Raw genomic sequence first — 26,441 nt, forward strand, 5'->3', positions numbered from 1 at the left:
ACAAAACGATGACAAGAAGACATAAAGCAACCATTAAAAGAAGCAAAGCAACCAATAAAAGACACAAAACCATCATAAAAATATGCAAAACCACTCAAAAGAGGTGCAAAATGACTAATAACTTGTTCAGATTGACCTTAAAGTACAAAATGACCACAAGAAAAAGCCACAAAGAGACACAAGACAGCCAGAGTGAGACACAAAGCAATAAAAAAAAAAGGCATAAAGCAACCAAAAACAGACAAAGAACCACCACAAAAAAAGATACAAAACAGCACAGAGAGATGCAAAATGACCACAAAGAGCCACAACATAGCCATTGTAAAGAGACGCAAAATAACTCAAAAACAAAAAGATGCAACAAGCCACAGAAAGAAATTCAAAGAGACACAACACAGCAACAAGAAGAAACAAATGGGCGCAAAATGATTCATCAGAGGCAAAAAAAAAGCAACAAGATGCAAAACCAACACAAAAAATCTGTAGAATCGCCACAAAGAGATACAGGCCATTACAAAAATATGCAAGAAAAATAAAGAGGTAAGAAAAACAACCTCAAAGACACAAAATGACCAGAGGCTAAACGACATAAGGCAGCTACAAAGACACACAAAGCAACTCAAAATAGGCTCAAAACCACCACAAAAAGATGCAACATGACTGAAAAACTGTGCAAAACAACCTAAAAAGAGACAAAACCCACATTCACGCCTGTGTTGTTTGCAGTCATTTTGTGTCTCTTTGAGTCTCTGAGTCTCTCTCTCATGCGTAAGGACTGGGGGGTCTGTGCCCGGGGGCCTCATTGTCACATAATCTATCCACATTTGTCACCACATATCAACCTTCATCAGGTTTTTCTTGATGTTAAACAGCTCAATAAAAGTACATTAGAGCAGCCAGTTGTTCCCACAGCACTTCAGCTCTGTTCATCTTCGCCTGCTTCCCTCGTTAGTATTCAAAGAGAACCATCTTTACCACGGAGGGCAATTACGCTCACAGAAAATTAACATTCATTGTGTGTCAGTGACATTATGCGAGTATCTGTCTCAGTATGAAGCATCCAGGGACCGAGAGCCGTGTAATCAATATCTATTAGTCCTCCCATCAGAAGAATTAGATTTCACTATTAGATCAGCCTGCTCCCCTGACTCCACGTCAAACATTATAAGTTGACTGGACATGTCATGCACTGATGTCGCCGCCTAATGAAAGAGATCATGTTGAACTCAAATACAATAAGAGGAAATATGAGCCGTCTCAGGAGGAGTTCTTCTGTACGGAGGCCAGCAGGTGTCACACTCACACCAGAAGAAAGAAACACAAAAAACTCAGGGAGGATTTAAAGCAGAAAGTGGCTTTCACATTTTATTAATATTGACATGAGTACATACATAAATGGGGAAATGATGGGTAGAGTGTGACAGAAACAACAAGAATGAAAATGCAGCTGTGTGAGAGGCAGATTACACACACACTTCATACAGTGTCTTATAAAAACACCATCAGATGAAAAGGTTTTGGTTTTAGTCTGTTCTGACTTACAGATGCATGTAAATGATAGAAAAAACCCTGAAACAGAGAAAATTATGGGATCAAATTTGTGTTAAAATAGTCTAAACTGTACATGATATCTATAAATGGCTCGCCTGTTTTTTTTTCCTTTTTTTTTTTATCATTTCAAAGTTCAGAACATCTTTTAATCGTTTGATGTCAAACCTGAACTGCTGATGAATTTAAGTGCTCATAATAATAATAATGACAATGATAATAATAATGTAGTCTATTTTTAAACATAAAGATTTTTTTTGATAAAAGAATTTGGTATAGGACGGCATGGTCAAATTTAGAAATGTTGCCCATTTAAAGTGCTTAACAACATATACAGTGTTACAAATCATCTAAACAATAAATTGAACAAACAAAAGGAAATAATAAATATATGTAAAAACTCAAGACATTCAAACAAGCAACAAAAGCTAAATAATGAGATACATTTTGAACTTAATATCACAATTATACGAGCCATTGCACATCGTCACGTGATATATATATTTATATATGTTTATGTATATAGTGTTGTTTTCTTCTTTTCAGAGGAGCTAAAGAGCAGACCACTTTGATTCAGAGAGACTCCTTGGTTTGAGCTTTGCAGCTTCGGATCAACAATCCTTTTACTTCAAAACATAAAATGAACTTTAAGGTCCCTTTTAATCAAGAGTTCAGTTTTTTCGGGGGGAAAGTTTGTTGCCAAAACCTTCTCCGAGTCTTCACTCAAGTGCTAAAATCAGTGGTGGATCTATACAGCAGGTGGGTAGTCCTTGGGTTACAGGTGGGAGGTGAGAGCTCTCGAGGCGATTTGAGTGTGTGTGTGTGTGTGTGTGTTTGTGTGTGTGTGTGTGTGTTGTTTTTTTTTGGCTGTGCTGGGGGTCGGGTGCAGGGTGGTGCCGGGCACTAGGGAGGCAGCAGCGGAGGTTTGAAGGTGCAGGCTCCGGTGCACTGGCGAGGGGTGAGCATCTTGCAGGAGAAATGGTGAAGGGCGTCATGAGCTTCTGGGGAGGAACAAGTCCATCAGTGAGAACATGCAGACAAACAGACAACTCTCCACTAATTACTGTTTAATGAATAGATGTAGGTTGTTGTTTTTTTAACCTAATGTTAAAGGATAGGTTCACATTTTTACAAATCTGTCTTAAAAACACTACTCACATGCTTTGATGCACATTGAAAAAAATTTTGTGTAGTTTTTAACTTCTTTCTAACTTTCTGCATGTGTGAAAATGTGTCTCAAGACCTGGTAGCATTTCAAGGGGAAATGCCATTGTAAATTAAAGGAGCAACGATGCAAGGACAAGCTCGTAAAGGGTTAAGTCTGTCTGACAAAAGATGCTTTCACGTAGACTCCAGTTGACGGCGTATTTTAACAGTATAGCATCTACGCCAATATTTGTCTCGCAAACTTGTTGAAAATTAAATACATTACAAATTAATTTGTCAGCAGATAAAAACAGCTCCTCTACCACTGTGTGTCTACTTCTGTGAATGTATATACAGTCCATCTCCTTCTTCTTTTTTTTTTTTATCAATGTGTTACATTATCCTCCCGCCCTCGGCTGGACTGTCCCCTGCCCCAACAATATGTGAAAAGACACAAGACACACGGAAATTATCCTGAATGTATGTGAAAGAGGCTATAAAGAGATCTGTTCTAAACATGATTTTGATGTAAGTGATGGAGTCTTTGTTGACTTCTAATGTTCAGCAGTCGGAGTCACATATATCTTCAACTTGATATATTTTTAGGTACAAAAAGTCCTTTTTGTGATTTTATAGGCCAGGTTTTCATCCAAACGTGATGTAAATTTTAACAGAATTTTCGGAAAATTGGTAAAAGAAAATGAGAATTAATGAGCTTTTACATTTCAGTTTGTTCAACAAGATAAACAGCGGGTGACACCAAACTCTCCAGTCGGACGCCATTAAACCAACAAGTCCTTTAATCAATATGACCACATATGTCGTTTGTTCCAACCCTCTAAAGGCCTCAACACACCAGGATGTCAGCGAGCGCCCTGTTTGTTCTGCACTAGTCAGACTCTGTCATGTTGAGTTGGTGGCAGAGCCCGACAGTAAGAGAAATTCATCGTGAATTAGTGCACGAGAAGAGAAACTGAAGTGACGACAGCAAACCAACGACCTAAGTCCAGAGGGCACACAGAGAAGGCTCTTCTCATTTTTCCTTTTTATCTCATCTGATCAATTCAAAAACGAATATTTTCAGCGTTTTTGTGAAACCGTCTGGTGTGAAAAATGATTTGTTTCATGTATTACCACAACAGTTTATATGTCCACAATCTGACGTCTTTTAATTTCAATTTTTGAATGTTGAATACAGACTACCGCCCCCTGCTGGTATGAAGAGTTATTTATTTTTCTAATACTATTTCTATTACTTTTTCTATTTTCTGTTACTTCTATTTCTTAACTTTTTGGATGCGACAAAGGAAAATTGCCATTAGTTGTTGGATGTAGTTTGACGAGAGAGTCTTTTTCTAAATGTGTGCCTCTACCAGTAGCAGGAGATTAACGGTCGCAGTTTTAATGTGGTTAACGTTATGAAATGGTTGCAGGTTTATATGAAGATCATGGTTTTTGTTAAAATAGTTACGCTTGTTTTGTACTTAAGTACTTAAGTACATAAGTACATGTGAAAACCTATGTATATAGGTTAAAATAACTCAACATATGACATGAGCATCAGTCTCCTGTAATAATTTAAACCATTCATTCAGTCAGACTTCTTCCGTACGTGGAACTTGTCGCTCTTTATACAATATTATCGGACTTCTTCCTTTGCTCCTATCATAGTTCATACAGCCAATAAAGGTCATAATAAGCTGCTTGTACCTAAAACCTATCTGATTGTTTTTTTTGGCAGGGGCACTGTTCCATAAGATTTTGTATGTCCCATTACAGTGTATTTCAAATGCAGTATGCTAAAAGTACCAGGATGGCTGGTACTGAATCCAGTTGCGATTTGCTTATGCAAGAGGGTCAAACTTCAAGGTGCCGTGTTATGATGAAGTAGTTTATCTTAACTGTATGCATACTGCATGCAGCAGTGCATACTTTGTGAGGGAAGCTGGATACAGACTGACCGATGGGACCATGACGTAACTTAAAAAGCAACAGTCGAACCTTAAACTGTGAGAAACCTGATGGAAATATGACATTTATGTTTGTTTCATAAATTATTTTAAGAGGATGGTTACAGTCTCATGTGGCTCCAAACAGATCTGATGCTTTTTGTCTTTTTTTGTCGCTATTTTTAGTTTCTTTAGAGGACTGTTAAGTTACATTGTACACATAGATGATGATTAATCCACTAAGTCTTTTTTCATTGCACTTTATTACTTTTTGTTTTTATCAAAATATCAACTTTTCCACCTCAACCAAGTGTAAAAATTGTTTTGCAATATTATTTCTTTTTAATTTTCAGTGTTTCCACAACGGGTTTTTAACAAGAATGCGCGCACACACACACACACACACACACACACACAGTGTTTGCTTGCTGAGCTGTGGCAGAGCGTTAGTCACAAAAAAGGACATTTTGTCCTATAAAGACAGAACTTTGAAAGATGGACACTTGATCTGACTGCTGCAGCCTCAAATTTGTGTTTTCTCATCACTTAGATTGAAATTACTTTAAGAAGGGATCTCTTTACAACAACAAAGATGACTAACAGTGTTTTAACGCATGTGAGTGTTGTTTCAAGACAGCTTCAAATAAATATATGAGCTTATCCTTTAACAGAGTCTTACTGTAAATATCAATCACACTGATCACAGGAGATGTTAATTTAAAAAAAAAAAGTAGCACTTGCATATTTATGTTTATAGGCATACAATAACATGTATTCATGTTCTTTTTTTGGACCAGATAAAATTACCTTTTAGCTTCTGCTGTATTGCATAACGAGCCTTTCTCTCTTGGTCCAACTCGCTGCACAAAGTGTCTATCCAAAATAAAAAAAAATGATAATGATAATAAGAAAAAAAAGGAATAAAAGAAAAAAAATTAGATGTGAGCTGCTGCATCTGAAGCAGAGGAGTGTAATGTATGCCGCTTGCCCCTATGGTATTTAGAGTGACCCCTCTGTGTACTTGAACCCTGTATTTAAACTACTGTAACATTAAACCAATCCTTTAACGGGTGGCATTAGTTGCTGTCTACTGCATGTAACCGATACAGCACAACATAATGGTCTGTCTATTCAATTTTCCAGAGCATGATTTAGGAGAAAATAACCTTTGCAAACAAAACAACGTGGTCTCAGTTTCACCTTATGATATCTAGTAATTTACTCAACTGAAGGAGAAAAAATATGGAGTTTACAGGAAAAAGGCTGGACACAAATCGCCAATATTTCAATATGCAAGTGTCACTTTTCCTTTCTTTTTTTAGTTCAGAGGTTCAGATTGATTGATATGGCCCGTGTAACTTAAATGTTTTTTTTTGTGGCTCGAATTTTTTCCCATAAACTTAAAGAGCATTGATCTACATCCGTTTTACAGTCATAATCTATGAAGGCACAGAGTACAGAGAGAGAGAGAGAGAGAGAGAGAGAGGGAGCGAGAGAGAGAGACCAACCTCGAACAATCTGCAGCTGCTGGACCATTTCCTCTCTGTAGGACAGCTCACGCTTCATTTGATCCTGAAAATTATCTGAAGAGTACCGAAGGCCACATCAGATGGAAACTCTCTGACATTGTGGGGACAAAATTTAAAGACACATTCCTGGATTCAAAGGATAAAACCAAAACTGGCTCTTTCTCCTAACATCCCTGCTGCAGGATCCAAACAAAGCACTGTGCAAAAACATCTCTGTGTGGCTTTGACTCACTTTGTTCCTACCTTTTAAATGCTGAAATTCTCTCTCCAACTTTTTCCTCAACTCCACTTGTTCCACAAGCTGCTTCTGCAACTCCTCTGCAAAGCCAAAACCCAAAAGAAATTCATCAAGTTCAGCGCCAAATTATTATTATTATCATCTGCTGCAAGGAAATGCAATTATTCACCCTAAATCACTGAAAAATGACCAATTTAACCACTACAGGACTTCTGAATAACAAGCAGGCAAGTGGTGCAATAGGAAAGCATGCCCCAAAATGCAAATAACCACCAATAATAACACAAATATCTGCAAAAAGAAATAAATAATTAAAAATAAAACAGTTTCCTCTCTATCCTCATCCACCATCAATTTGATTCCACTTACTATGATATATTTTGAATGTGTGCACATAAAGATTGATGTGAGGCCAGTAAAAGCGACTTCAGGTGCGTTTACATCCTCCATAACAACCATTTCACCCTCTCCTCGCGCTCGCTGCCACAGTAATTGCCATGCATCGCCCGGAGCTTGAGACGATAATAATGGAGTCCCAGGGTTTTTCCAAGCGTTGTAAAATAATTAGCTGCCGTGCCTCGGGGTTATGGCTCTGTTCGTTAAAATATTAATAGCCTCTAAACGATTTCCTCTTACAATAATAAGTCAAAACTCCCACATCTCGTGATTAAGTGGTTTAACAACTATGGAAACACTTTAGGCCTTCAAAATGGAAATTCACATTTGGATTTTGGCACGTCATCTTTAGCAGGCCGTGGGCTGCATTTAAAATGAGGTGGAATTTAATGTTTAATATTAATATAATTTTTATTTTATGTTTGATAATTAAACACGAGTGGACTAAGGGGTCGAGTTTAATTTGGGTTTATAAATTCACCTAAATAGCAATTAATTTATAATATTTGATTACATTTTTTATTTCTGAGATTTAGAAATAACACATCATTAAATGTCTGCCGTTTAGCTGCTGGAACAAATATAGAATAAATATTTGTTGTCTGGCACATTGCAAATGAACACAGGAATAATTGCTGATGATAATTGATATCACCTGCTTCACCTTTTTATTCCCCTTTGATCCTGAAAGCAGCCTCTTACCTTTCGCCATGTTCTCCAGATCTCTTTCATGCACGCTGATGTCGATGCGTAAAGCTCCATCGGCTGCACAAAAACAATAAAACACACAATTTAACCCACAAAAAAAAACCTATAGAAAAAGAATATTATAAGGGCTCCTCATAAATTTCAGCAAAGCAGGTAAAATAGACAAGAAATGTAGATTTTCAATTAAAGAATAATCAAATATTTTAAATAATAAAAACCTTGTCTGTCCTTTTGCTCCTGATATGTTGCTGCTGTGCGCTGGTTCTGAATTTCAGACACGTGATGAACACCTAAATATAAACAATTTAAATTAATAAGACACACAAAAAACTTAATTTGCATTAATAACCGAGCTATAAATTGGCTGAATAATTACCGTTGGATCTGCTCGAGTGTTTGGACCCAAACGACGAGGGCTCGTTCAGGAGCACGTGGCCGTCCTTTTCATGAGCGTACACCTGTAAAATGAAGCAGACTCGTGTTTAATAACGAGGAGCAATTAAACGTCATTTGCTGCACAGCTTCATATAATTGAGCCCCTTTTTTCTTCAAAATACCGCAATTTGTTGTGAAGATGTTGAGGGCTTTTGCTTTATAAAAAAAAAAAAAGCACACTAATTTGGTGTTAAAATAATGTATTTTAATTGAATAGACACAGATTTTTTAGAATGGAAATAAATACAAACTATAACAGGATATATTTAGATATTATGCATTGATTACCCTGATTTGGAAAGGGCTGCAATATTAGAAATATATGTTGCACCTTATTGATCTTTTTTAGTGAAATTTCGAGACACTAGGTCACCTTTGAAACCTTTTTTTTTTAATGTATATTTAGCTTATATTTCTATCAAATATGCGCATCTGGATTTCTTTAAAAATTCCAGTCCAATTGCTGTTGATTACATTTTTATCGGCCTCCAAACTCTTTTCATTTTCTCCACAACTGCGACACTTCATCTCCCCCCACGGGGATCATTAAAGTTTCATTTAATCTAATCTTACTTCATGAAGAGGAGAGCCATTACGCATCCGTCTGTCCTCCTCTGGTGACCCAGTGTGCACGGAATCCTCCGGTGATGATGCTGCTGCTGCTCCGGGGCTGGAGGAGGCGTCAGGCTGCTCCTGACTCTCCTCAGCACCGGAAGAGACCCGGTCCGGCACAGGGGAGTCACGGTGGTCCACTCCTGGCGAGATCTGGATCGGTTGCTCTTCGTCTTGTCCTCGGTTGGACTCCACATCCACATCCGGGTCGTCGTCGTCGTCGTCGTCCACCACGCTGTCCCTGTCCGGTGAAATGGATCTATAACTGGAGCTCTCACTAATAAAATCCGGCGACAGGTAGCCAGGGCGCACGCCGTAGCCGTCCCGGTTGCCGTACAGTTTGGCGATGGTCTCCGCGTCTTTGACGACAGGTCTGAAGGCCGAGATGTAGCTGATTTTCCTCTGGGGGGTCTCGTCCCCGGACTTGTCCTCGTCGTTCCTGGTGGAGGAGGACTGGGAGCTGGAGCAGCGCTCTCCGTCCTGCTGGAGGTGAGGGTGGTGGTTGGTGTCTTTGGGTGTGTTCGCGCCCCGGTCGCTTTGGTCAGATAGGTCGAGGTCTCCCTGTCGGACGCCTGGCAGCTCCGGAAGAGGTTTGGGTGGAGAGCCCGGGTAGGGCGGCATGGGTAGGCCTCCAGCTGTAGGCCAGAACATGGGGAAGGCCGGGTAGAGGGCGTCCTTTGCGCCGGACCAGAACACACCAGAGACATTGTTCTTGTTGGCGTCAGGCACACCGTCGCTCTTCTTCGGACACAGGCTGTAGCTGGGGAAGCCGTACGGGTGATGGGGGAACAGAGGTGGGGGGATTTTCTGCAGCATGCCAAAGCTCTTGCTGGGCACTGGGATGACTGGGTAGGTCCGCGCGCCGCCCGCCAAACTCAGGTTATTATTTCCCTGATCCTCGTCGCACCGTAAAGTTTTGTGGGGGATCTCAGGGGAGCTGGTCTGGGCCAGACTGGACGAGGCCTGTGATTTCATGGACGAGGACATGTCCGACCCGCTCATAGGTAGAGTCCTCTTTCTACTCCCGCCGTTGAACATGGCCTTTACGTCCTCCCACGCATGGTGAATGTCCTCAGACTGTTTTTTGTCCGTCAGTTTCAGGTGGCGCCTCCACGAGTTGAAGTTGGCCGCGTCCGGCTGCAGGTACTTGGACTCTGTGGTGCGGTGCGAGTGGAAAATGAATTTATTGGGGGAGAAATACATGTTGCAGAAGCTGCACTTGATGCACTTTGCTCTGGAGCTGTTGTATCTGGCGGGGATGAAGCTGCCCCTGGAGCCCCACGCGCAATCGTGAGTCACGTCAAATGCGAAGTTTTCCGGCAGCTTTGGGGGGCTGTGCGCCCCCAGGAAGGACTTGCAGAGCCTCTCGGCCTCCCGCTTGGTGATCATACCGCAGCGCCTGGAGGAGATGGGCATGGCCCCGGCGCGCCGCAGCAGCTCCAGCTGCACCGGGGTGCACTGCACGCAGGTGATGCCCAAAGCGACTCTGCGGTTGTGGATCTCGTTGTAGCTGTAGTTCTTCAGCAGCGTGTTGGAAATCTGCGCCAGGCAGAGTCTCTCCTTACCGTCTATGACCAGACATACGATGGGCACCCCGTACAGCGCGGTCTCGCTCACTTGGTTCGGTTTGAGGGAGCTGGGGCCGGAGAAGCTCTGCGCGTCCTGCTTCAAACTGGGGGAAGAGCTGGCGTCCCGTCCCGCGTCTCGAAGCTGTCCGGGCATCGACTCCATCCCTGAGGGCCTGTCAATCAAAGAGAGGGGAGTGAGCCGGAGGCTGTGTGACAGGATAATATTTTCACTGCACCACCTCAGAATTAATCATTAAAAAAAATGGTACTAAAAGACAAACGAAATTATGTTTAAGGAATATGAAAACAGTGTAACTGCAATAATGTGAGTCAAACAGAAAAAATAGGGGGAAACTACCATATTTTATCCACAAAATCTAATAAACAACTAGAGATAACACAATTTATTTTTAATTATTCAAAAATGTACAAATGTTTTAATAATTGTTTTTGTTACAATTAAAATATGCATATAGATTTATATCGGCTATTTATTGGACTTAATAATAATTAGTATTATTAGATTTTATATTATACAATAATGATAAGAACAATAACAATACGACTACTACTACTACTTATAATAATAATAATAATAATAATAATAATAATAATAACAATAATAATAATAATAATAATAATAATGCATTTGTAAAAGATGGTCAAATCAAACTAACACGCGTCTTTTGCAGGAGTTCATATTTAAGGTAAAATCAATGAGACGTCTTGTTAATCATTCTGGGTTTATTCCTCCTGGTGTGTCCGGCCTCCTCTCTCCTCTCTCAGGTAAAGAAGGGAGGTGGATCTGCTGCTGCTCTTATCTTCAAATCGGCTCAGTCACTTATGGGCCAACTACTTAAGAGTCACATAAGATCCTTATAGCGGATAAGGACAGAAGGAAAATGCAGCCTGAGCTGCGCCAAATGCGCTTAGCAGAGAGGAAAAGAACAACTCTAAGCTGCTTTCCTAGTAATTACACAGATCCACGAGCGCACTCTTCGCATTGTTAATAAAAGACTAGCCCTATATATAATTAAAGCTTCTGTGCAGATTAGCCTCAGCCAGTCGCTGGAAATTAGGTTGAAGCAGGCCTATCTCACGTTCACCTGCGCATACTTACTTTTAGCAGAAGGCCGCGAAAACCCACGCAAACAGCCCGCAGCGGCTTTAACGATCATTTATAAACAACTGGCGTTAACACAAACATTTCAGAGTGACCGTTAAACCAACATCTGGCGACTAAAAATAAAAGTTTGGCATGCAATTTTGCAAAAATACTCAAGGAGTGGCTGCAAAAGTATCACAATTTCTGTAAATTATTAATAATAAAAACATACCTTTCTCTCCGAAAAAGACGACACACTCCAACAGGGTTTGGGGTGGAAAAAAAGATAATTAATATGAATAAAATGATGCAGATGAAGGCCCGGTGAGTCCTCAGAGACACGATACTGCAGTCTGACAGGAGAAACTCTCAGCTCGAGTCTTTATTTCAGTTTATTTCAGTGCAGCAGACATCAGGACCTCCATCCCGCTGGATCCCGGGGAGGTGACTGGCGTAAAACAGGAAGCACATGGCATCTCTCTCTCTCTCTCTCTCTCTCTCTCTCTCTCTCTCTCTCTCTCCCTCTCTCTCTCTCTGATGTGTAATAGCTCTCTCTCTCTCTCTCTCTCTCTCTCTCTCTCTCTCTCTCTGTCTCTCTCTCCCTCTCTCTCTCATACACACCACTTTTGATAATCAGATACAGAAACAGAAAAATAAAATATCACGCCCCATTACACCTCTGCCCGCTGACCCCAAACCCTGTCCCTATAAGACCCCCGTGTACATGTATAAATATATTTATTTTGACATAATTAAAATAGCAGAGCTACATATAGTCTTGCAAGTGGCACTGTTGAGGGCAGTAAGAATGACAAAAGGCCCGGGCTCATTTATCAAGTTACACGACCATCTGTTAGGCTTCAGCAGCGGCCACGGAAATCAATCTGAGGCCTGAGAGCGAAACAAGAAGAATAAGAAAGAAAAGAAGGACAGGAGAAGAGAAAAAATAAGTCTTTTGCTGCTCGGCGTTTTAAGATGTTAAATGTTTGCGAAGGAAATGGAGTAAATCTGGGACCGTGATGACGACAGTTCAATAATCTGTAATGCCAGTGATGTAAATGTGACAGTCAGTCCGACTGGCTGCCCTTGACGACGTTAATGTATTATTAATAACCGGATCAATGGCTGATCGCTTAACCAAGCTAATGTCCCGTCTGTCCCGTACACTGGGGTGCCCATACCTGCAGCAGGTGGACAGACAGACAGACAGAGAGACAGACAGACAGTGTTTGAGAAGGAAATGTGTGGAAATAAGTGGAGGTAGAAAAGGCAAAATCATTTAGAGCCAAACCTTCCGAGGATCTGGATCCCATCTTTCTTCCTCCATCACCTGCTTGTATTTCAGAGGTTGAAATAAAGGATAATAAAAGTTTCTTATCAGCAAATATTCTCTATAAAATTAACTAAAAAAAAGCAAATCTTCGCTTCCATCCTATGACTGAGTTTTATTCAAGAACTAGACCGATAAATCAGACGGGCCGATATGAGCTCACTGCAAATATAGGCTATCGGTGTCAGCAAGAACAAGATCCAGTACCAAAATGTAAAAGATACCATAGAGCGCTGGCTGTTATATGTCCCACAAAATACATATCTTTATCATAATCAATATAAGATATTCCTTTATTGATCCCCATGGGGAATGTGGGTGTTGCAGCAGCTCAAGTACAGAGTAAACAGGTTAGGTGAATACAAATTAAATAAAATTAAATAAAGATAGAACTATAAGACACGAACTAACAACAGGGGATCCTTATCAAAAGTGTTTGTTTATAATATGTGTTAATGGACTATGAACCTATGATTATCTGATCAGTTCATTATCTGTTGACACTTAGCAGTATTATTGCCGTAGTGCAGTAATCAGTCGTTTTGGTTTTAAAGTCATGCTTTTTCCTCATTCAGTTTTACAGATCTGTTAATAAAATCAACTGATCGATTTGTGGATCAAATTGTTTGAGTGTTACTCTCGCTCTCATCTCTAAAAATCCATTAATGGATTTTTACATGTTTAATGTCCTTTAGAAGCAGTTCAGTAAGTTTACTTTTGTCATTTTATTTGGTCCAATATCACCACAAATAACTCCTGAAATAAACATGTAGAGGTGTAGCTTCTCTTACTCACCTGTCTGAGTTGTGCTCCGAAGGGGACAATATTCACTCTGAGGTACACAGCATCTAAAAAAGAGAGGATTAGGAAAGCTTGTTATCTGCTATGTTTTGTCAACAGATCTCACAAAAAGACAAAAATTGACAATGAATCTAAGCTTATAGTATCTGTACTGTTACACTGAGTGACACGATCCTTTACTGAACATCAACACTTTATTTTGAGTAAATCTCATGTACACTGTCCTGCTGCCACAGATACTCATGTTTTACTGTGTTCATCAATGGTACTATAAGAGATAAGATAAACTGAAAAAATACAGAATTTTACTTTTTAGGGTTGAAGGAAATGTCAACTTAATGGAAAAGGTACAGGTAATTTTCTGCTAGACCACTTTTTTTTTTTTAAATTCTTAATAGGAAAAATGACTACAGCAAAAATCTGGCAGACAAAGGTGTCTTTCCTCTGTTCATATTGATTCCATATTAGGATGAGGGGAAATCTGAGGTGAGCACAGAACGATTTTGAGTAGGGGAATGGGGGAAACCAACAGCTCCATGTGGGACGAGCAGAAATCCCTTATGCCATATACTGTTTGAAGCGGGGTTCAGGTAGGTTCAGGGGGGCCAGTGGGCAAAGTTTCACCATGGACCACCCCAGAAAAGCCTGAGACCGGCCCTGCCTTCAAAGTGAAACACAGCTGACAGAGTTTATATAATCAGTAAAAAAAACAAAATATTATGCTGCTAAAAGCAGGTAAGTTATTGTAAATACATATTCTGGTGTCAAACCAGCAAAGAGACACCAAACAAATGGCAAATAAGTACGTTTTTGGACAATTGATCATGAATGAAGTGACACAACAGCTAGTGAACACGTCACACACTGAGCTGGTGTGTGTGTGTGTGTGTGTGTGCAGCATTATGAGCCTGTGTGCAGCCTGAGCTCGCCAGTTTTACCTCCCTGCAATATTGATGCCGAACCTGATCCTGAGCGCATCCTCTCCTCTTTCACCATGCAGAGGCTTCCCCTGCAGCTCCCGCCAATAATTACAATTTTATACTGTAATTATTCCTCTCTTTTTAATTATTTACGCCGCCGACTTGAATGCAGCCATTGTCGCTGCTTATTCCGGGGGAAACGTGAGCTGACGTGGCTGTTTTTAATTAGACATTTCAGCGGTAATTTTAGGCGAGCTCTTTATTATTACTGTTGGATACAAATGAGCCGGGCCTCATTGATATGCGCTCAATTGTTTAAACAAACCTTTAACCTGAAACATTAATGCGCTTCAGGTTCAAGTCATTAGGAGTCCCACCTCACCAGGTGAAGACCTGATGGATTATTTAACACCGCAATGGATGCCACGTCTTTTAAAAAATATATAAATTATTATGCATTTATTTTTTATTAATAAGGGTTAATAATCGTTTTTTTTTAAGCTGACAAGGATGTAATTTTTTGCATTTTTTTGTTAAGACTGTAGACATCTGCATAAATATCCAGGTTCCAGGAGGCTATTTTCAGTCGAAAAAAAAAGTAAAATGAAAAAAATCAACTTAGTTTACAAAATAAATAAAAAATATATGACACATGTGGAGACCTGATTAACTGTTGTTAATTATGTTTTGGGTAGGCTATTTTATTTTGTGATATATTATTCTGCTCTGTTACTTTAAAACAGCAGCATTTAAAAAAAAAGTTTGTCTCTTTGCTGTATGCAAAACCCTTTGATTTACCCTTTGATAACTATACTTTAATTGCTTTATTCCACAAATAATTTGCCGTATCATAATTATTAAAGCCAATTGACATGCAAGTGATGTAGTTTTAATGCAGATATGGAGCTTCATGTTGACTTATTCATTGATTGATTTTCTTCTTGCTTCAGATCAAGTTAAAACATCTCATTTTTGTAAGACCTTCAAATCACTTCCAGTATTATTGTCCAATGAAAACATAGAGCTTATAAATATAGGATAAAATACGGGATTTTAGTAAAAAAAGAAGAAAAAAAGAAAAAGAAGTGCCCTGCAGGAAACAAAAAGCTGTAAAAATAAATAAATAAAACTAAGTAAATAAATACATGAATAAAAGGTCTTGAAGAAGCAAAATAGCACAACCAGCTGTACTTGTATATTAGGTTGCAGCTGAAGCATCATATTTTCCTGCAGCACGTGTTTTTTCGCTCTTTTATCGTTAAATCTTTATTTCCCAAACACTTGCATTTTTTTCATAAGATGTAAAAAGATAAATCAAGCTCGCCTCAATCAGGACAGCTTTAATAACAGCAGCAATTGAGGCCAAATGTTTTATAATTAACAGTTGTATCAGCACCCTATAAAACCATGACCCCTATAAATCCCATTTTAGAGAGCAATCAATCCTCCTCTCGGACTAAAGGGCCTATTGATCCCCCGCTGCTAAACGCTTTCTCCGGATCCTTTTCTGTTTCCACTGAAAAGAGCATTTCGATTGCACTTTTTATTGGAGGAAAGATTCCGCCGAGAGGGAGGCGATGGCTCGAAAATTAAACGGTGACATTTTAATTACAGGACATTGATAAAGGGACGTGGGTGATGGCTGTGTACAGGGCGGCCACTCATTGTCCCGCCTCGTGTGCTAATCAAGTCGGACTGCTGTGGAAAAAAAGGTCACCGGCCGATACAAAGCAGGAGACGCAGCTCGGTGGGAATTTGGGAATATGAAGGTCCCGGACTGGCAGAAATGAAGACGCATCTCCAAACAAAGCGCGGTCAATATCCCGGAGAGAGGCCCGCCAGATGAGATCACGGAGCAGCCACATTTTCATTCCAGACATATTATCACTATAGGTCACATGAAGCGCAGCCATAGATCATCTGCTGCCACGATTTACATGCTACACAGATGATTTGTCACAACACTCTGCGGGTTTGTTCAATCATTCTGATCGGCAGGTGTGTTAACAGCCAACTCATCATGTCAGCATTATAAAGTCACGACAGCTGAATGAGAATCCTACTCACTCAAAGGTTTTACAAACACTGAAGCAATCTCAACATGCAGAAATTAATAAATTATGATGGGGAAACACAGAATCCTTCAACTTGACTTTTTGATAAATTGCAAAAAGGAAAAAAAACACGAATTTATTTCTTTAATTGTGGCTTTAAAATATGGAAGCAAAAGAAAAACTGGGGAAAAAATCTGGTGATCCATTTTTCAAATCTGATCTAAATTGTTTTCACTTCTATGTTAATCGCTTTAAATCGGTAACAAAAGAAAAAAAGTTTTGTCAGGATATTTTTTTAGAGCAATGCAGAGAATTTTTTAAGTGCTTGTTGTTGTAATACTCTTTTCGGCCACAAGAGGGTGAGGGCTAAATAGTGAGGCGAAGTCCCTCCCCTTCTGGTGCCTTTATTTCAGGAAAAAATAATCATGATAGTTAATGGTGAGAGACAAATAATAGTTTGATCCTGTTTGAATTGTGCGATGTAATTAACATATGATGTTTGTGAATTTAAAAAGATATTTTGTGTGTCAAGAAAGCCGTAGTTTGTCCTAGTACCATTTTGTTGTTTGTGAAAACCGGTCGGTGAACTACATCTCTCTTCTGGCAAAATATGGTTACTTCAAGGTTCATTGTTTACTAGCTAGCTAGGTTAGCTTTGTTCGACCACAAATGTAATGTTACCTGACCTTTTGTATTTTATCCAGTAGCTCCTTCCATTCTTTGCACACAAAGGGGTGAATAAAACCTTCAAAGCAAATTTGCAGCTTCGTATCATGTGTGTTCCTTTGGTGAGCCATGACCGGAGAAGTCACATCCTCAGCTGATAACAAAGAAGTGTGTGAATGTTTTTCGCTGTTAAATAATTGATTGTACCACTTCACAAAGTGTGACACATGTTTGTTGAAACATACAACAAAGGGGAGCTGTGATTCTTGCCCATGAAAGTGCAAAAAGAAAAAGGTTCCTCAGACCACTCAAACAGTGGCATTTACTGAAGGTTACACTAAACAACCACAAAAAACAGGTGGTAGCATGAGACAAATGAGCAGAAAACTGCTTATTTTAACACAAGCACACTAGTCCAGCTGTGGAAAGTGAAGTGGAAAATACACCAAGCAGCGCCAAAATGTGGCCTGCAACTTGGGCTACACAATGTCTCTGGAAAACTGCAGCAGTCACTCCGAGATCAGAGAGCTGCAACTCTTGTGGCGAAATCGGCCACAAAACTAGAAGTTGTCAATAATTCAACTTTTAGCAGGAAAATGAAGCCAGAGAATACCTGCAGCAAATCAGTCTTGTGACTCCTGTGACATATGTCGAAAATAATTTCTTCAAGCCTGAAACACAGGAGCATGAGAAGAAAAGTTTAATTATTGCAGCAAGCCACACTTATGAGGTGTTGAATGGAGTATCTAACACAAGGTCTGAATACCTAACTCCCTTATAATTCTACAGTTTTAGTTCTCATCTCAACCCGTATTTGACCTAAATTAAGATACAAATTCTTAGAGATTTTAAGATTTAAGCTCGCATTTCACCAAAGCCGAACATAGCATGTGCTTGCTTTTAACCAGCAACCAACGCAACATGCAGGAAGATGTCCGCAAAATTGCGAAGGAAGTGATTCAAGATGAAGTTTGCTCACCCAAGACAGAAATCAGAGCTGAATTAGATTAGATGTAGTCACTTTCTGTCTGTGTCAGAAAGATTAAAAAATGTTCAACAGACCATCATAAAGAGCTTTGCAGCACTTTCTTCATAAAGAGCCTCTCATTGGCAGCATGCAGCAGCTTTTAGTTCGATACTTTTGGACAACTCCCTGATTGATCTGGCAGCAGGTGTACAAGGTTGTTGTACTTTACAGAATAGTAAATGTGACAAAAGCAAAATGATTTGCTGCCTTGCTGGAGTGTCAGCGAGGGTCTTCAACAGATGCTGTACTGTGCACTATAGAGTCGACCCTGCTCTCATCAACCTCAAATAAACTTTCTCAAATGCTTTTCTGGGACATTGGTGCAGTATAGAGGCAGTCCTCTTCTCATGGGATTTTAAAAAAAGAAAGAGAAATACAAGGACGAGAAGTATTCTGGCTCATAGTGGGTATTTGTTGCATTTACTGCCTTTGGTGTCCCTCGGAAGAATAAAAGCTTAGATCATGGTGATAAAAAGGGTCAAATGTCAGTTGAAGGTTCAGTCGCAGCAGGAGGATCGGTGAAGGTAACCTCACCGAGAAAAATATTTTTGCTTAACCTGGCTTTCATTTAAAGATCAAATAAAGCAGGGAATTATATCACCATAATCATATAATATGAAAGTATAGACGAGCCTTGGAATCACACAGTTCGTCCTTCTGCTTTCTGAGGCCCCTTTTAAAAACGTTGATAATACAACACGGTGCCGAAAGACGACATGCTGCTTAGGTGTATGTCAGGGTCCTGAGGGTTACACACACTGTATAATTATTAAAGCAGTGTGCCTGTTAATACACATGTAGCTGCAGACAGAAAAAAATATTGTACGTAGGTCTGTGATTGAAGATCAACTAACAGTAAGTAACACAATGAAGCTATCAAGGCCAGCAGCCTGTATGGAAGCCCAGCGAGGACATAAACACGGGATTTGTTTATCGAATGGAGAAAATGATGTGATCTTGACATTGTTTTCTTGAGATCACAACAAGACAAATCACATAGAAATGGATTAATGAAACATAAGACCTCTCCGGCCCACTGTAAATTAATCATTGGTTGGTTTGTATTAAAGAGACAAGCTGCCGGGAGGTGAAGAAGCCAAACCTGGAATATATAAAGTGTTTACCAAACCTTGTAAAGCCTGACACACAATTATTAAGAACCTGTTTAAAGAGCCAAGATTGTAAAAAAACCCCACATTAATAATCAAGGATAAGGCTGATGTTAATTAAAGGTTGACTAAGATTAATTATGAAATGCAAATTATAACTGAACTCAGGACAGCAGGTGTGGGTCATTTTGTGGTGAGACGTGCAAATGTCAAACTATTAATAAAGTGACCATCATTTTTCTTGAAGTGTGAAGAGTTTTGTGCTAAAATTGTCCCAAGTGTATTTGTTGTGATTTTAATGAAAACACCATCGAGCTGGCGCTATGTACTCTGCACTCAGATGTCAAGGGGATTATTTTACTTAGAAGCTGATGCTTGTGATGACTAAATATTAACACAAATATGAACATATTAGTTTGTGTTTGGATTTCTGGAGCTAATTTCCCACCCTATTATCACATTGTTGGACAAGTGTGTCCACCATACAGACTGTATAGACGTGTGACTGAAAATCATTTTGTCCAAGACACAAGACACACAAGACGCAAGTCAAGTCACAACAGAAAACAATTATTCAACATATTTATCAAGATGTTGACTTCAGTCAACTCAGATCCAAGACATTCTTTAAACCTGCATTCTTTCTAATGACCAGCAGGGGGAGACTCTACTGGCTCCAAAAGAAGTGTGATTGATTTATTAACTCAGTAAACATTTTCATAAAGAGTTTACAGTCTCTGTCATACATTTCAAGTCATCTTCAATGCAGCATGGTTTTCGTTAAGTAAATTATGGTCCCATTTAGAGTAAAACAGAAAATAGAGGCGTAACAAAGTGTGGCTATGGCATTGTGCACATTTAAATAGCTGTACTTGTTTTTGATTTACCTTGAATTATGGAAGCTAACTTTGTTAGCAGCAACTTTCAACGCAGTAGCCAAGTGCAGTCAGGTTGCAAGTATAGGTCAGCGTGAACTGTGTCCTCTGGTTTTTCAGTCAGATCCACCCTCTCGTCCAAATACGGTCACTTCTGGTTCCAAAACAACAAGACGGTGATGGTAGAAATGCTAAACTCGAGGCTTCAAATGTCTAGAAATAGGTGACGTCACTGTGCTCCACCACCAAAACACTTCAAAGTCATTAAAATGTAGCATCTTTAAATACTCTGAATTATACCAATATGATTATCTTTACATAATGTATCATAGCATTTCAAATACTTCCTAAATAATTAACCAAACAACATAATATCACAACAAACTACAGCTTCTACATTACCATAAAGTCAAATCAACACCTCTCTAAAACTGTTTCAACTGAATTGATTTGTTGCACTGCTGTCATTTTTGGCTGCATTAGTTTAGCTTGATGTACCTAATAAACTGAATGTTAAGTGTTAATAATCATAATTGATCACAGTCAGACTTCAAAAAGAGCTGGAAAGGGCTGGAATTTCTTTCGAAAAGTGAAGAACGAAAAATTAAGTTGATAATGGAGCCAGTTCCTAAAATGCAAGCTGAAAAATGTCAGTGCTAGAATATAAAGTATAAAGAATATAAATAAAAAGATGTACAGGAATGTCCTATTTCTTTTAGAAGTACAAAAGACATTCAAATCACAGAAGACCTTAATCTCCATAAAAATCTATTTGAAATATCTGCGTTGGTGAAGAGAGGTTATTAAGGTGAGCATGTGAATAAAAAAAGACTCCAGTCAATGGTGAAGGCTGACTGAAAAACTGAGACTGTGAAATCAGTTTTCCCTTCAAAATAAAAGAATCAACATCGAGACTGAGAAACAGATTTGAATTCACTGAAGAATGTTAAGTGAACAACAAAAAACATACTCAAATCATTATGTTTAAATAGTTTTTATTCTATTTGTGCATTACGGTTGGAGTATGTGCCAACACAGATAATTACAGAAAAAGGCCATAATCAGCCAGTAATTTCACAGCACTAATATTTCTGCTGAGTCCCATCACTGACTTAATGTTTTGTGGTTTGACAAAAACAGGAGAAATAACGAGGGAAGCAGTCACAAGCTGAAAAGTAAAAAAAATAAATAAATAATTCAATTGTTACTGCAGATTCATATTTAAAAATCACAGTCAATGAGCTCAATGACAAACCATAAAATATGTTTGAGCTTTTTGGAGCTGACAGAACATCTGTTCAGAAATAAGAAGTCATTTTTCTTTTTGGTTTCCTTGAGTTGCAAGAATATATTTAACATTTGTTTTGATCAGCAGCCAGCAGCCAGCAGCCACTGACTGCACACTCTTATTTATTTACTAGTTTAAAGTATTTATAGCTTCAGGTACATTTAAGGCCAACTTAATTAAAGGTGGATGTCTCGCAGATGTGTTAATACCAAGGTAGATTTAGACAGATGAATATAATTGACAATATATGTGGTATAATGTAAAGTACATATTTTATTCAGTGTGCAACAGTTGGAAAATCCATATTGAGGATTTTCTGTTAACGTTAACTTTTGCCATTTATGAGAGTGATATTAATTTATTTATTAAAAGGAATGGCATCTTGCACAGAAGTCTTCCCCCAAAATTAAGGTAAAAGTATATGTATGTACATTAAAGTAAAAAGGCTGTGCCTCAATTTCAGGCTTCTGAAGCAGAGATAATGGCACTAATGAAATTTGTTCGTATGAGGGATCATGACACATGCATGTTCACATACAATTTAACGGTAGAAACTACTTGTATAATAAACTGGTGCTTTCAAGGAATATTTCACCTGTAAATTGACCATTTGTTTATCAATTACTCACCCTGCGTTACCATAAAGTCTTGAAGAAAATTTTTCTTCAAGACTTGTCTTTACAGGTCTCCCTGAAAAGTCGATCAGACAGCTGCAGCTCATTCAAAACGCTGCTGCTCAAGTCCTCACTAAGACCAAAAAAGTAGATCACATTAATCCATTTCTGAGGTCGACTGGCTTCCAATCTGTCAAAGAGTTGATTTCAAAATACTGTTGTTGGTCTATAAAGCACTGAACGGTTTACGGCGGAAATACATTTCTGATCTTCTGCTTAGCTACAAACCACCAAAACTCTCAGATCATCTGGGATTGGTCGATATTTAATCAGCTCGCTTTCAATTTTGAAATTCTATATTTGAATGTACTTTTATATTCTTTCCTAAATATTTTTTCTGCTCGTTTTCAGTCTTAAATTTTTATATTTGAATGTAATTTTATATATGTCTCTTTTATGTGCTTTTAATATTTTGTGTAAACTTGCCTTGCCTCAATGGTAAAAGAAAAATCCCAAAAATGTAGACGTTGAAGTAAATGGGGGTCGCGTTAAACAACAGCAAAACTATATCAAAACATCCATTCACAATCTTTAGCACAACTCAGGCACTTTAATCCCATTCTCATTTATTCAGTCATATGCTCACTATTTCCTAAAAACATGCACTTTGCCACAAACCTTACTGCAGCGCCCCTATGCAAGCATGAGGCACTTAATTTGGAAGTGTTTTATGTGGCCCCAATTTACTTCTATTCAACAAGTATTTATGCTGTTTTTGGATTAACACTGTAGAGAAAAACAACAGTGCTTTCTTCAAGAATTCAGGGTAACACGGGTGAGTAATTGATAGACAAACGGTCTTTTTAAGGGTGAAAGATATTCCTTTAAGTGTTTTCTGTTGCTCTAAGTTTCTGCAGTTACATTCATTTCCAGGCTGCTTTTACTGTTCCTATGTGGAAGAAATGGCATTTAATTGCACTTAAGCTCGACACATTTCAACAGTCCTTATCAAATCATTTTTGTCACCTAACCAATTATGTTTGCCTCAGTCCAGAGAGGTGCTTATAATTCACCATTTGGGTCGTCAGTGGTCTTTGGTGTTAAGTGCACTGTGTAATATTTTTCCCTCTATAGTACATTAACTGATCTCATTTGGCAATCCAATAAAATAGCAAACTTTATGTATAGTATATGACATTTGTTGCTAAAGTAAGGATTCACTGGTGAGAAGAGAATAAAAAAATTATTTAAAATGAAAAAAAAAAGGTGGGTTTATAAGGGGAGGAAGTGATATGGTTTTCTGTCCATATTTCCTCTTATTCTTAATGGATTTTAAGAAAAACAAATAGCTTCTTAATCAAAGTGAAGAATTGCTTTAGCATAATTTACTCTCCAGCAGTTCATTCAGTGGCATTCAACATCCGGCATGGAAATGGAAAATAAAACAACGGAGGTAAAAACAGGTTCAAACGGAGAAAAACCCTGGTTCCTCCTGATGAGTGACAACAATTAATTGTTTGGTTGGTAAGCTTGAGAAACAAAAAGATGCATTTCAATATTTCATTGCACTCTGTAACACTGCAGAGCTGCTTCAAACTCTGATACTGCAGCCTCGTTCACTTAAACACCCCTTGAAGACAAAGCATTGTATCCAGTTAATACCTCGACCTAACGAGTTTAAGGAATAAATGGATACAAATGTTCATGTCCGGGAATAAAAGATAATTTTTTTGGAGGAAGTTTACAGTGACAACCTAAGTTTGCTGAGGTAATAAATTACACCACTGTAAAAACAGGCACACACATGGGCAGTTACTCACAGGCAAAAACCTTAACATTCACTAGAGGGCTGTCAACAGTAAAGCACAAGACGGTTATTTGAGACACCATCCCAGAAAGAGAGCATTACACTGCCAGCGTTTTGCAGCGTTCTGCTCTGAAGTTGTTTCTTGACCGTTTATCTCCATTCATCAGACTGATGTGCTCACTGCATTTCTGTATACTGCTGAAACACGTGAGGACGAAGCTGCAGATGGAGACCCACGTTAAAAAGAAAGCACAGACCCTTCTGCACCTTTTGGTTGAAGAGATTAAGATGTAAAGTTCAAAGGATGTGAGCTCCTCATTGTCACGGCGCACGAGTGCTGTTAAATAAAGAATTACTCACAGAAAGCTTGTAACATCTAGTGATTTTTGTCCATGTACATTAAGTCACTTGTACAGTGCATGTAGACGTACTTGACCCTGATGCCTTTGATAAGTGTTCAAAGTTTGGGATCAAATGTCCTGGTCCGTGTTCGGTGGACAGCAGGAGGACGTCACACGTGTCCCTGAACCTGCTGAGCTCTTCTCTCCTCCAGACAACGACAAACCCACATCGACACCACCTCTGCATTTCCATCGTTGAACTGTATGATGAAGGAATGATCCTGGAAAACGAAGAGAAGGGCAGAAGTGTTAAATCATTTTTATTTAGAAAACAGCTGACACTGTAAAGGCCTTTACACATTGGGGGCTATTTTTTAAATTTCTTTTAGGCGGATTAATTCACTCAATATATATTTTTTCAAACTGTTGTTTTTGTCAGGAGTACTTTCACATATAAAGAGTATATTTTATTATATTATTCATTTTTTATATTATTTCGGAAAAATGTCAAGTTTTCTGAGCATTCGCACCACAAATAAAGGCATCGACCAGAGTCTCTGTATCTAGATGGCAAACTTCTACTCCTTTTAACCCTTTCATAATAAAAGCCCAAGAAGCATACACATTTGTAAATGTTTACCAGAGGGAACTCAAATTCACTGTTGCTCTGCCTACTGCAACCTAATAAAACATTTTATTGAGTGCTGCAAGTGTCACAAATTTACATCCAGCCAATATGAATAGATTTGATGAGAAATATTTTTGGGTTGTTTATTCTTCATGCCTGTGGTGTGTAGAGGCTTTTTTTTAGTTTGTTGTACTTTGTTAACTGGCAGGTTATAGCTATGCTTAATGATTTAACATGACAAATGAACTGAAATTTTATTGCAAGTTAAAGTTGAATGTAACTAATAAGGTTTATTTATTAGGTCTGAAATTCCCAAAAACATATCCAGACAATAATCTGAATTTTTAAGCCTTAACTGCACTGATAATCCAATTTAAAAATTATAGTTAAAGGACAAAATTAGGCCATTATCACCTTCGCTCAAGTCTTTGGATTCAGATGCAAATTTTACAGAAAAAGTCAAATTTGTTGTTGTTATTGCTGCACAACCCTGCACTAATTGTTTTGAAACATACTTTTCCATTTCCATTTGTAATTAGATGTATTAATATTACATTTTTGCATAAATAAAACTATTTTGCATGTGGAAATATCTGCTGCGACTAATCTTATTTCATACATTTGACCTTCAAAATAATAATAATTGTCCTCCATAGCAAAAATGAACTGAGGTGGCCGTAAAAACACAAGTAATAAGATTTCTCATAAAAACAGAAAAAACAGCTATCAAAAAAAGTTTATACCTATCCTGCAATAAATATTTTTATTGTCAAACAGATGGGAGCCACAAACATTATTACACCTTTATGAGATGTGTTTGGTTGAGCTCTACTTGTATAATTATTCTTGACCATAAATCAAGAAATAATAATAAAATACAAATAAACTAAACAGGAACATCATTAAACCCTCTTAAATATTCATGTGCAACAGATTTGGTTTTAAATGCTAAACGTTTAAGTAATGGCTTGTCAGGGCATTTTTAGGAAATATCTTTGCAGTGTAACGATCTACAGTCATAACGGGTTGTAAAATGTGCTTTGTAATAAAACAGGCAGCAACACAAACGTCTTTGTTGACTATTTAAAAATTACTCGAGAAATATACTAGTAAGTCTTTCACACAGTCTTAATCCTCACTGATTTCAATTAATAGTGTCAACAAACGAACATGTGACCAGCCTCTGCTGATTGGTAGCTCATCAAGTACGTTAACCGCTGGCCGTGTTCACTTGTTACTGCTGCAGGACTGAAACAGAGATGTCACATGTGATATCTCAGTGACAACAATCCCAATCGCCTGCCTCATCTGGGGGACTTTCAAGACCTGAGCCAGAGGTCGCTGAGGTCACGCAGGGGTCAGAGGTGAGAGGGGAGGAGGTTGTAAACGAGACACTTTAACTGAAGCTTACCATGAATTTTATTTGTGGTGTCTCGATGTCCAATTAGATAAAAAAAAAGCTGTGGCTGGCCAGTTTAAATGAACTTGTCAACACTGATTTCAACGATATCTCCCCTTAACAACAAGAGACTGTCACTGTTAATAGGAGGTCAGTTCTAACTTAAGCTGGCCAGACACTGTGCATTTTATAAATTGATCTTGTATATTGTGTTAACTCACAGTACGTGTTTTAATCTGCCTCTCGGTCACAACATGTGGATTCTATGCTCACACTACTGTACAGATCATTGAGCATAGTGCTCACACTGAACACTACATGGAAAACCAAGTTGATTTTATCCAGGGA

At 38.6% G+C, this 26,441-nt stretch overlaps 2 protein-coding genes across 2 annotated transcripts in view; both read right to left on the minus strand.

Annotated features, from left to right (window-relative positions):
* Positions 1–1,594: 1,594 nt before the first annotated feature.
* LOC131982606 (SKI family transcriptional corepressor 1 homolog-B-like) lies at positions 1,595–11,704 on the minus strand. The gene is made up of 9 exons (XM_059347129.1): positions 11,467–11,704; positions 8,523–10,302; positions 7,891–7,972; positions 7,733–7,804; positions 7,509–7,571; positions 6,416–6,490; positions 6,152–6,226; positions 5,451–5,516; positions 1,595–2,549 (listed from the first exon to the last, which is right to left on the minus strand). The coding sequence occupies exons 2-9, from the start codon at positions 10,290–10,292 to the stop codon at positions 2,452–2,454; spliced, it is 2,301 nt and encodes a 766-aa protein (XP_059203112.1). The 5' UTR covers positions 10,293–10,302; positions 11,467–11,704; the 3' UTR covers positions 1,595–2,451.
* A 9,290-nt stretch (positions 11,705–20,994) lies between these two features.
* The window catches only part of map2k5 (mitogen-activated protein kinase kinase 5), a 59,546-nt gene continuing 54,099 nt past the window's right edge, over positions 20,995–26,441 (minus strand). The window contains exon 22 of the mRNA XM_059347055.1: positions 20,995–24,347. Within this exon, the coding sequence (XP_059203038.1) occupies positions 24,237–24,347 (111 nt within the window). The 3' untranslated portion in view covers positions 20,995–24,236. The remainder of the gene's footprint in view (positions 24,348–26,441) is intronic.

This window comes from Centropristis striata, chromosome 2 (genome assembly GCF_030273125.1).
Source record: "Centropristis striata isolate RG_2023a ecotype Rhode Island chromosome 2, C.striata_1.0, whole genome shotgun sequence".
NCBI lineage: Eukaryota > Metazoa > Chordata > Actinopteri > Perciformes > Serranidae > Centropristis > Centropristis striata.